General features: G+C 40.6%; 1 protein-coding gene across 1 annotated transcript in view; it reads left to right on the forward strand.

The window, feature by feature from the left end:
• The window catches only part of LOC308294797 (uncharacterized protein), a 112,182-nt gene that overhangs the window by 68,422 nt on the left and 31,100 nt on the right, over positions 1–12,660 (forward strand). The window contains exon 13 of the mRNA XM_080737660.1: positions 9,040–9,140. Within this exon, the coding sequence (XP_080593786.1) occupies positions 9,040–9,140 (101 nt within the window). The remainder of the gene's footprint in view (positions 1–9,039; positions 9,141–12,660) is intronic.

The following is a 12,660-nucleotide window of genomic DNA, read 5'->3' on the forward strand; positions in this document are numbered from 1 at the left end:
GGGTCCTTCACATGAAAAGGTTTGAGAACCACTGACATAGTAGTCTCTCAAGAACAGACTAACTGAGCTCCAGTTAAATGAAAAGGACCTTTTCTTTGACGATGGCTGGCCAGATTGTTGACATACAAACATCGGTTTTTCAAAAAATCTTAGAAGGATTCAAAAGACACTTATGTAATCGGGTCACAAATCAAATTTTCACAATTTTTCAAAAATAGCAGATCTACAAGCTCGCAGCGCGGCACTCGGTGCCGCGCTGTGAGCTTGTATATCTGCTATTTTTCAATAGTTAAAGCATAAAATATTGCGTCATAATGTGCTCAGGCCTAAATGGGTTAAGTGATAACGATTTATGTTCCCACACTGTGCATCTCTACTACAACCTTTAGGCACTTAATTCCTTATGAAGCGTTGACACACAACTCATGTCCCCGACCCCTTGTCCTTTGTTATGAAGACTACAAATAGTTTATACCAATGGCATATGAAACCTCTAGGTTTCACAACTACCATACAATGTCATCTGGTCCACTGACTATGATTACACTGCTGTGGTGGTGTTTTTTTGTAAAACAACAACTGTGGGGTCATGGCTCAAGTAAATGTATAAATACATCATGCCAGATGGGCTTTTATGCTAATGTGTAATAGAAACATGTTTATGTTCTTGTTACTGTCCATGGGAGCCCAAGTTAGGTTATAATAGTTTTGGATTTTTCCATTTTTTTTTTATTTTTATTAGTTTTGAGGTTTTGTTTTCAATTACAGTTTAGTTTTAATTCGTTTTTAAAGTGAGGTTGCTAGTTTCGTTTCGTTTTTATTTTTTGAAAATGCTTAGTTTTAGTTTAGTTTTTATTAGTTTTAGTGTTAGTTTTAGTCTTTTACGGTATTTGTCAGGGGTGAGATTAAAAAAGCTCCGGAAAAAGTATTGTCTAATAAAGAAAATCAACAAAACATCATATTGTTGAGAGTGGCAGGAATGTTGAGACATACAACTTCTCTCTTTGACCACACCATCTGGTGTTTTTTATTTTTTATTTCCACAAAAGACAAAAAACGAAAACTAAGGAGATTTTCTCTATAATTTTATTTTATTTTAGTTAGTTTTGTAAACACACAATATCGTTTCAGTTAGTTTTCGTTTTTTTAAAAAGCTTAGTTTTTATTTTTATTTCAGTTAACTAAAATGTTTTTTCATTCTAGTTTTCGTTTTTTAGTTAGTTTTCGTTAACAGAGCGAGCCCCACAATCAATTTTGGATCCTGGCTGACGCTCTAGGAGATCGTACCTTGTGCAATGCAGTAAAGTGATTTATCAATCTAATACCTCCCCCGATAGTCCCGAGAAAATTCCAATGTCGCTCCCCGCCAGGCCCGATAGTCCCGAGAATTTGCTTTTATATAATGTAATGTTTAATTACATTCTTCTGCAGCCCGTGAAAAAGTTTGAGCTTTCTGTCATATTAGGAACCAAAGATATCACTCATCAAAGTAAGTGTGTTTGAAAACAATAGTGTAATAACGTATAAATCTCAATAGAAATGAATAAAACTCCCAATAAACCACAGTGAATGCATTTAGCGTGGCAGAGCGCAGCCCGCAGAGTGCAATCAGCGACACACTGGGCACACGCCTGTAGAAGGATGTGGGGCAGGGATGTGCAGAGAATATTTAGAGAGGCAGGGGCTGACATTTCTAAAGGGGCCTTTTGGTGGACAATTCTATTGAATGCAGCCCTCAGGGGCAGGGGCTCAAGCCCCCTTTGATGTCTATGTGTGTACATGCCTGGTGAAGGGGCTGGCAGAAGCGACAACGGAGCAGCTGGATCTGAGACCATTTTGCACAAATCAAACAAAATCCAGTAAAATGTTCACTTGGAAAGCCATGACCTGCCTCATTGGCCAACAACACACAGCTTCATCATAACCCCCAAAGTCTCGACAACAAAATATTATGTCCCAGGCAGCCAGACAACAACGAAGATCAGAAGATCAGATCAGCAGGAGCGTCACAAGGGAAAAGTGGGACTGAGTCTGATTTACTAGGGCCCAAGGTGGAAGGGGCTTCATTATTTTATACTTTTGCTATTGAAAAATAGCAGATCTACAAGCTTGCAGCGCGACACTCGGTGCCATGCTGTGAGCTTGTATATATCTATTTTTGAAATCCCCCTATGAAGAAAATTCATGGGGGGCCCGCAGTGAATCCTTGTACCCAGTGGGTACAAGGATTCACTGCGGTGAATTGTCTTCATAGGGGGATTTCAAAAATAGATATATACAAGCTCACAGCATGGCAACGAGTGTCGCGCTGCAAGCTTGTAGATCTGCTATTTTTCAATAGCAAAAGTATAAAATAATGAATCATTTGAACAGATCCTCAGCCTCTGAGCCAAACAACCCACTACAGTACAAACACATAGAATCACCTGATGCAGCGCCGGTCCATTCGACTACCAATCCGATCTTCAAGCCCTGCTCGCGGGAGAGGAGAGGAGAAAATACCCCCCGGCGAAGTCCTCGGTCAGGCTTTTCTGGTCTGAAGAAAAGCGACGCGTCGCGCCCATATAACTCCAACAAAAGTAGTGAAAATAGCAGATTTACAAGCACACAACGCCTCATCCCAAGCGCGATGATCGTTTCACGAGTGTCCTCCAACGAGTAAGAAAAGTAAACGCGACGATCATCATTTGGCAGCTCTGTTTCCATCCTAAACGTACTGTTGTTTTGGTGGATAATATTCCAGTCTGATGAAAGGGTCGCGTCCAAGGTCCATATAACTCCATGTAACAAAAGTACTGAAAATAGCAGATCTACAAGCACACAACGCCTCGTCGCATCAGCCGCATCACAAGCACGATAATCGTTTCAACGAGTAAGAAAAGCAAACGCGATGATCATCATTTGGCAGCTCTGTTTCCAAAGTACTGTTTAGCTTCGCTAGGTTTTCCCTGCTGTGCACGCGCGATGCGCGCGCGCATGCAGGCATGTGCGTTTGAGGCGCGCCGTGCACGAGCGCGCAGCCTGAGAAGAGAACGTCTAAACGTGCGCGCTCCTGGAACCATCTAGCGTGATCGCACATCGCAGCAGTGTGCTCATAGACTATAATGAGTGTGCTCTGTTCTAAAGCCCGCCTACTGTATCCGGTTATGTAACACTCAGATACATGCAAGACACGTTTCCGCATCTGGTATAGACCCAGAACGGATCAGCAACAAGCAGGGCAAATTGTCCCAATCAGTTCTCTACAGGCCACTGAGGCCATGCAGCCAGCAGTTTGCGCACATCAATCAACAGAGCATGAGAGCGATTCAATTCAAAGGAACGTTATTGGCATGAGAAAACATAGCTACGTTTACATCGCCAAAGCAAGTGCCACAAATAAATAAAAACAATTGAATATGGGGAACATATTTACAGTTATACACATAGGCCTTGCCTTATATAAAGTTATAAGTTATAAGTGTGTGTGTGTGTGTGTGTGTGTGTGTGTGTGTGTGTGTGTGTGTGTGTGTGTGTGTGTGTGTGTGTGTGTGTGTGTGTGTGTGTGTGTGTGTGTGTGTGTGTGTGTGTGTGTGTGTGTGTGTGTGTGTGTGTGTGTGTGTGTGTCAAAATGTGATCTGTGCAAAATAAAACACTTGAATGTTGAATAAAAGGTAAAAAGCTTATTTCTATTTCTGTGAAGTCAGTATGACGCCCTAAGGGCAAGAGGTGACCTATTACAGCCCTATTACACTATTCCAGTTATTGCCCTATTACACTTATTACACTAGTACACTTATCTGATAAGTGCCTGACGCCATAAATTCAAATATCAACTGAATTATCCACTTGAAAAGCGATCGATCACAAAAAGGTCAATATCTCCAGTTTTTTCAATTATACCTGGATTTTGGTCAAAAATTGCTATTTTGAGATGGCTGCAACTATAGAAAAAAAAGCTTTTTATTTATTTATTTTATTTTTTGGTGAGACTAGAGGTTGTCTTGTTTCATTTCAGGTACTGTATGACAAGGTCAAAAGAATACAGAATTTAGGAAAAATGTCAATATAAAAAAAATTTAGAAATCTTTTCATTAAACAAAATGGCAGGAGAGCCAAACAGTCAATGTTAAAATGGCGGCCAATGTGTTAAGGTCTTTACACACCGGCGAATTAGCGAAGCGTCATGAAAAAGTGGCCTGAAAAAGCGAAGAATTCGCCTTACGCATTTTCCCATACACGCCAAAGTGCGACGCGAATAAGATTATAAAATTCGCCAAATTGAATAAAGTGATCTGTTGTGCGCATTGTTTGGGGCTGGCTCACATAACACATCACATCACAGGCGAGAGGACAACACACGTTCACCGTTCCCCTGCAGAGGCAGGCAGCTCGCAGCAGCAGCAGTGGTGTAAAGTAACTAAAAAGTACATTTACTTGAGTACTGTACTTGTAGGTATTTGTAGCCTGATTTCAGACTCGGCGCTGGAGCTCGAGTCTGACATTGTCCCCATAGTATGCGATTTCAAAGGGGAGGGGATTGGTGGGAGGGGTTGTGTTTGACTGACGGCGTCGTGCGAGTCCGCACAGAAGAGTTCAGAGTGATTTGTACATATACTGTACTGTTGTTATTAAGATTAAATACAATAACAAACTTTTAAAAGTACACAGACCTGCCTGTGCATGCTTGTTTGAGCTGCACACCCGCACATAACGTGCGTAAATGCTCGAATGAGTGCTCGCTTTTTCGAATTTCACTGTCTGTGTGGAAGCTTCCATTAACTTAAAGAGGTTTTAAAGAAAAGGCGAATTATTCGCAAAAACAAAGGGTCAAGTGTACAACAAGCAAAGTATCAACAGCCTTGGTCTTGATAACATTTAGATTACAAATCCTTCTGTTTTGACCAACGTGGATAATAAGACTCTAAGCTGGCATCTGAAGAAAAGCACCTTTGACTAAGCTTACTTGTTGAGTTATAGAGGGCAATTATAATGTATTAAGGCATATTTGTCTCATTAGCCAGGGCTCCTTTTAAGCACAATGTGGGTCCAAACTGTCACATACAGAGAATAGTATAAGTAGAATACCCACAAAAGAATGCACTGCTGAATGGTCAGTAACAGCCTCCTTTAAGAGCAAGTTCTATCTATTCTCGGTTTGTAAACGGTCACCTGCTCATGCAGTGCAGTTCTGCAGTGTCCTGTTTAGTGCAGCATTATAAATCATTCCATTCATGCAGCGCAGCAGAGGTCATAATTATTACTTTATCCCACCACCATGTACACAAAGATCATGTGTGTACGTTTATTCATTGGTACTGTACATCTATTGTTTTTATGTTTATTTGACAAGGACAATACAAAAATACAACTAGAAAAATATTGTTCCTTCGAAACAATTGTGGGCTCGCTTCAAGCCAGAAAACAATGGCTATAAAAGCACAAAATGTCAAGATCGCAGGCAGTGCTCTCTTTGACGTTACTGACGTCAAAGATTGGTCCATTTTGTTCCAAAAATGTGTTGTGCAAAAGTTGACCCGCTGGTGGCGCTATAACAGGCCAATGTGAGAAGGTTGGTATCTGTTCCTTGACCTATTGGGAATGTGCTTGCAAGATTTCACGCACATCCCAGGCTGTGTTCATGATTTGAGGTGTTTTTGGCTTTGGACACTTTATCGCTGCTTGCAGCTATATTTATTATTATTATTTTATATTTTTTTTGTGTGCACTTCATAGGCATGTTAGATAAAGGTCCTTAGATTGCATGTAGAATGTTTCATGCAAATTGCAAAAAAAATCCTAGAATAAAAACGGGTTTAAGCGTTTTACAAACTGCTCAAAATGATATAGCGCCCCCCTTTGGCCATTTGGGGTAAGATTGGTTTCAGTGATATTTGAACTAACCCTCTACACTATTTTGTCATGAAAATGTGACTTTGCTTGTATGTTTTAGAGGCAGAAGAATAATTTGCATAAAAATGCAATATTGTTTGAATTATTTAAAAAAGCATGTTTCAATGTTAAAGAAATCCGATCTGACAGATCTTTAGATATCGGTCCAAAGTTCACGTAAAAAAAGTGTTGTGCACGTGACGCGAAAATTCCAGAATAAAAGCGGGTTTACGCGTTTTACAAACTGCTCAAAGTGGCGGAAAATCGAAGGGCGGAGCTTACTTAACAACGACACAGATGTCTTCCGCTTGAGTCAAAGCACGCGTGTAACAAGTTGCATGTCTTCAAACGAAACGAGTCATGACTTATGCCCGTTTGAAGTTTGAATTTTCAGACGCTTCGTATAGCGCCCCCCTTTGGCCGATTGGAATAAAATTGGTTTCAGTGATACTTTGACTAACCCTCCACATCTTTGCCAAATGCCATGAACGTGTAACTTTGCATGTATGATTTAGAGGCCGAAGAATAATTTGCATAAAACCGCAATATATATTGAATTATTAAAAAATCATTATTTAACATACAAACTTCTCACCACATAGTCTGTGTAGATATAGGTTCAAAGTTCATGTGAAAAAAGTTTTGTGCACTTGACGCGAAAATCCCAGGAGGAGATAGATTTTTACTGTTTTTCATATAATTCCGAATTGTGGGAGACCTAAAGGTCAGAGGTCAAAAGTTAGAGGGTAAAAGTTGTTCGGCATGAGGAGACGCATAAGTGTATACAGGTTTCATGGCTGTACCTAAAACACAGCATGAGCTCTACCTGTTCAAAGTTCGCACTTTCGAAGGCTTCCTACAGCGCCACCATTTGGCCGATTGCTATAAAGAATAATAGCACACTTCGCCACTGTAAGCTGAACACACTAAGTACTAAGTATGTAGGAGTAGAAAGGAACCGAAGTTTTTTGATACTTGCACTGACTGCCTGCCTAGTAAATAATGACAATATCTAAAGTGTGCTCGCCTTATAGGCAAGCCCACAATTAGCCGAGGCTAATGTGTGACCCCAGTCCCTGGTGACTGGTGAGGCCTTTCAATACAAATATCTACCTAGTAAAATAAGTATCAATTACAAAAAGGACATGCTTGAAGCTCTAATCTGAACAAGTACGAAATCAAATGAAGTACAGTAATGAAAGCAGTGGCGTTAACGTTTTAAAGCGTGCCTGATATTGGTGTTAGCAGCTTTGTTTTGATTTCAGCCAATATTTAACCTTTTCATTAAATATTTTTAGATCAGTTAGGTTTTTAGTTTTAGTTTCAGTTGGTAGGGGATTCCACATTAAGTGTATCAGTGTCTACAGTACAGTTGAATATTTTTAGATGAGTTAGTTTTAGTTTCAGTTGGTAGGGGATTCCACATTAAGTGTATCAGTGTCTACAGTACAGTAGGACCGGCAGATGTGCACCCGAGGAATTACCATTCAAGAACTAATCTAAATTAGTTTGTGTTAATTCTAATTCTGTGTGGCCTGCATGATACAGTTATGATCGCAGCAGTGTTTTTCTGGTTCATCTGCAAAGCCACACAGTGAGACTGTAACCCTGTACACAGAGGCACCATATAATATTAATCTAGGGGATTAAAGCTTTAATGTGACCTTTGTTTTTCTCACGGGCATGACTGTTTTCCCACATGGACCCATAAGGGGAAATTAAGTACAGCTATTAAGTGTGGTGCAGAAAGAAAGATGGGTGTTTTATCAAATAAACCTACAGTATTTCTACACCCGTATTACAAGAGTTTCCCTTTCTTTCCCAAGAGTTAATTTCAGAGAATGCCACAGAGCTTCAATATCTAAATGTAACACTTTGTGCCGTCATCCTGTGGCCTGAATTTTTAAGGTTGTAACTTGTATTGGAAAACATTCCTTATTGTCAGAAATGTGATATAAAAGTGCTTATCTCTGTGCTTATCTCACCTTTTTAATTTGAGGGAGGGCGAGTGCCAAAGTGCGGCCGGCCGTTTAATTTGCTTTAGATTAATGTACAGCTCTCAGAGGTATCAATTAGAAACGGCTGACTGAGTGTATATTTTCCCCTTGATCTTATCTAGACTACTAAAGTTTTTAATATTTGATAGCCCTCAATGATTGGTTCTGTTGTAACAAGAAATGGGAGAAAAGAGAAGAATATAAATCAAAAAACAAGCTGCCACTGTTTTTATTTTATTTTAACTTCTTCCTGTGCCCTTAACTCCTCTGCCCTTTTAACCTTTTAATGTTTCCATTCATCTTTGCTGGATTCCTTGAATCTCAACCAAAAACACATTTAGATTATGTGAACGTCTAACCTTCTGACCCATGCATTCTCCCTCTCCTTTTTCATCAGTTTGTCCCAGCTTGCCATGGTTATCTTCAATTATCTCTATTATTAATCCTCTAACCTATGAACAAAATCGAATATCAATTTTCTTTACCAAATACCTTTATAGAAATTGTGACAATATCTTATATTGACAATATCATATATCATAAGTTTTGAAATATTAGAAATAATTGCTATTTTTTTAAAGGACAACACTTAATGCTTATGGTGATATCATCATATCCAACATCCCAGATGTTATCGAGTTTCATAACACGATAGCCATATAATATCCATACTGTATTTCACAGTGCAATTCCCTTCTCTAGACCTGTGTTTCCCATCTCACCCAACATTCTAACCCAGTGGTTTTCAACCTTTCCAGGACACGAGCCCCCAAATAATCATATTTTAACTGGGGACCACCCCACCCGACGAGCACCTCTTGAGGCTTTACGTTTTGTTTAACACAGTTCTATTGTGAAAATAGCAGATCTACATGCTCCCAACACCTTGCATGTAGATCATCTATTTTCACAATTTCTGCCTCTAATATTTTACAATTTGGCCAATGTTTAATTTGTAATTTTAGAGAAGTCCTTAAATTGTCACTTCAGAAATGTGCATATTCCCTCTATACACTTAAACTTTATGGTGGTTTGTTTACTGTTGAGCGAGAAAACAATGTTGCACATTAAGTTAATCATCTGGTCCCAACCCACAGGTTGAGAACCACTGCTCTAACACATCCCAACACCCTCTGTCCTCCATCCATCAACCCTACCATTCCTCCTCCAGATCAGATCCAGGAGGCAGAGCCAGCAGAGACCCGCTGTGGGAGGAGCCAGCGGGGATGTCCGTGCCGCGGCGGACACATCCGGTGGGGGCAAAGACGAGAGGTGAGGTTGGAGGTTAAATACCGCATCTCCTGACTTACTAAAACACTGGTTCTCAACATGGGCTCTGGGGGGCACGGTGGCGCAGTCGGTAGCACAATTTAGCACGGTTCGATTCCCACTGTGGGAGTTGGGGGGGCGTGTTCTCTCCTCGCCTCATTAGTGCCCATACCCTAGGTGGAGTTGGCAAAAGGGGCCTTTCTGTGTGGAGTTTGCATATTATCCCCGTGTCCCCTAGGGTAGATACCCTCACAAAAAAAACATGCTGTAATCCTGGTCTCTATACTGCCTCCCCCTGGCCAGCCTGATGGAGGGGAAAGGAACTGGTTGGAATAACGTGTTCCTTCCACGTGCTACGCCCAACCGGGGAAACTCCCCACCTGACCCCTGTCAGGTGATAAGAAGCTGCTTGAGATCCTCATGCATAGAAGGAAGCATGAGGTCAGTCCATTGCTCTCCCCAGGTTGGCAGATGGAGTGTAGCGCCCGGGATTACATTAGATAATTGACACCAGGTGAAAACAATGGGTTAAAAAAAACATGGGGTCTGGGGACCACCTGGGGTCCTTGCGGGGAATCAAGGGAGCTAAGCGAAGGAGCTATTTACAGTATCTATATGGATACTATAATATACTGTATTTATATATTTTGGCTGTCATTCGGACCGATGATCAAAAGCGTGAAAGTGCTATACTACTGATGTAATGCTTTTCACGTTTCTTTGCAGGCTCTCTGGCTGTGCCAGGGAGAGATTAAAAGGTTAATCACTGGAGTAAAACATCCCTACACACCCACACATGAGTTGTTGATAGAGCCTATAGGGGTAAATCTTAGGATCTTTGTCTGAAGTATGGTATTCAGTGTGTGTGTGTGTGTGTGTGTGTGTGTGTGTGTGTGTGTGTGTGTGTGTGTGTTGGGGTGTGTGTGTGTTGGGGTGTGCTTGTGGTTTACCCCCCCCCCCCTTTCTGTCCCCCTCTTTTGTATCCATCTTGTCTACTTCTCTTCTCACCTTTTTTACCAGTGGTGTAAAGTAACTAAGTACATTTACTTAAGTACTGTACTTAAGTACACTTTCAATTTATTTGTACTTTACTTGAGTAATTCCAATTTCCAATACTTTTACTTCTACTCCACTGCATCTTTGATCCAAATATTGTACTTTTACTCCACTACATTTATTTCAAAACTTTCAAAGTTAATAGTTATTTTGTAGATTTTTATTATTATTACAAAACATACATTTACCACTTCAGCCATATATACATTTTGGCCATTTGAAAATAGCAGATCTACAAGCTCACAATGCGTTGCATCGCGACACATTGCGAGCTTGTAGATCTGCTATTTTCAAAAGATTTCTATATTTTGATAACTTGAAATGGGACATTCTGCACAATGAGTACTTTCTACTTTTGGTAATTTTAGTACATTTGATACCAATACCTTCGTACTTTTACGCAAGTAAATGTTGAATACCGGACTTCTACCTGTAACAGAATTACAGTTGCAGTATTGATACTTTTACTTAAAAGTGCTCGATTATTTTACGAGAACTTTGATTCCCAGAGTCATCCAGTTCCTCAACATTTGCCCGACAGCGATGGGGAGAGTCAGTTACTGTTATTTGATAACAAAGTGTGAGCTGAGGTTATTGTTGTGTCCCTGGGCCTTTTGTCACTTAACACTGTGCTACAACGTCAGCGCTGCTCACAGCTTGAGAGGATTCTCTGGTTGGATCCTCACTCACGTGCCGATAAGATCATAAACACACTTGTTTAAGTGTTCTTTTTTCCCCCTTTTCTTCTTTTTTTGGCAACTGCAGGGTTTTCCCATACTGTACCTGTATCTGGGTTCGCACTCTCACACTCAAATACACACAGATTCACATGTGTGCACATGAGTTTTTTGAAGAGACTCTTCTGGAAAGACCAGCTCGTAAAACTTGCCCTATATCACACATAACATTTGTTGTTGTGAGTGTGAGAGTGTGTTTTTGTTTTTAATAACTAGAGGATGGGGCCTTCACATCACACCACCATCAGGCCGGTAGGCCCATATTGGCACGATGCGCCTCGACATTTGCTCCCCGGTCACATGCGCAAATCTGCATTGTTTGGGTTTTTTGAATGGATTCTAGTTTAGATGCCTGAAATAGGTTCTGTGGTTAACGCAAGCCTAGGAGATTATCATGTTTTTTTTCTCCCCAAGATACATATATATTCTTTTAGCTTTTTCTGCCTTTATTGATAGATGTACAGTAGGCTGACAGGAAACAGGAGAGAGAGATGGGGGGTGGGGGGGTAACACACAGCAAAGGTCGATCAGGACTCGAACTTGCGACGCTGCAAGCGCTGCATTACCAGCCTAGGTGCCTGGACCACTACCCTGTGGCCCAGGTCGATTTTCATGTGTTGTTCTATGATATAAAATTCACCAGCAATTAGAGCACATTTTAAAGCTTTTATGCATCTTTAAAAATAAGCGGCTCAATGAGACTACAGAGTTGTTGGGGACAATACATGTCACCAAGCAATACATGTCACCAGCCGATCACACAAGCTTTCGTGGTGGTGATGTTGAGGTCATGCGACCGTGGTGTAGATCTTTTTAAAGCCTGATGTTAGCTTTTTACACTTGGTGATTGCATTTACACTTCAGAAATGATGAAAGTGGTGTTGATTTGTAAAGGTTTTATTGCTAAATAAAACGTGTAAGTGTCATTAACTTCATTTGCCACAGAGCTTATTTTCATCAATAATCAAAATCCTATTCAATAATCTAGGCATGGCTTTTTTTCAAGGGAACCAGGAAGATACTAACTTAACTCTTTCCACCAACAAAAACACATAAAAAGACCGCTTTATTTACTGTGCTTTATATATTGGTAGTTGTATTTGAATAATGTTTTACTCCATAGTAAATAATGCTCTCGGGTACTATTTCACTTCAATCTGTTTCAGTACATCCCTTTCTAAAGGAGTTGCTCTGACTTCAAGCAGCGTTTAAAACTACACAATTGTATTCTAATCCTCGAGTTGTTTGTTCTACAGACAGTCACCATGCTGATAACAAAGGGCTGTCACGCTTGTGTTATGTGCTTGTGTGTGAGCGTGCGTGCGCATGCATGCACGTATGCTTCAAGCATGCTTGTCATTCCACACAGCTCTTGTCTTTGTGTCAAGTGGCTGAAGCTGCAGCGGTAGAGGTGCAGGTCGCTAGGTGTCGTCCAGGGTCAATGAAAGGATTATTGTAATTGGACAGCAGATTAGCAGTAAAGGAGTAAGGATTGGCCGTTGCTCCAGGCGTTGAAAACTCACGTCAGGCTGACATGACTAAAACACGGCAGGGATGTCATCGCCCCTTTTCTATGATTTTGCTGCCTTTGCAATTTGGCTCAGCAGCAAAGTCTGAAGATGTCTTTTATCTTTGTCTTTGAAAAGGTGTTATCAAAACACTGAGAAACACAAGTAGGGAGGATCTCTAGAGAGAGATGAGAGAAAGTATCCTCAATGAAGTAAGTCATC

Source organism: Nannobrachium achirus, assembly GCF_963921795.1.
Source record: "Nannobrachium achirus genome assembly, chromosome: 11".
NCBI classification, from domain to species: domain Eukaryota; kingdom Metazoa; phylum Chordata; class Actinopteri; order Myctophiformes; family Myctophidae; genus Nannobrachium; species Nannobrachium achirus.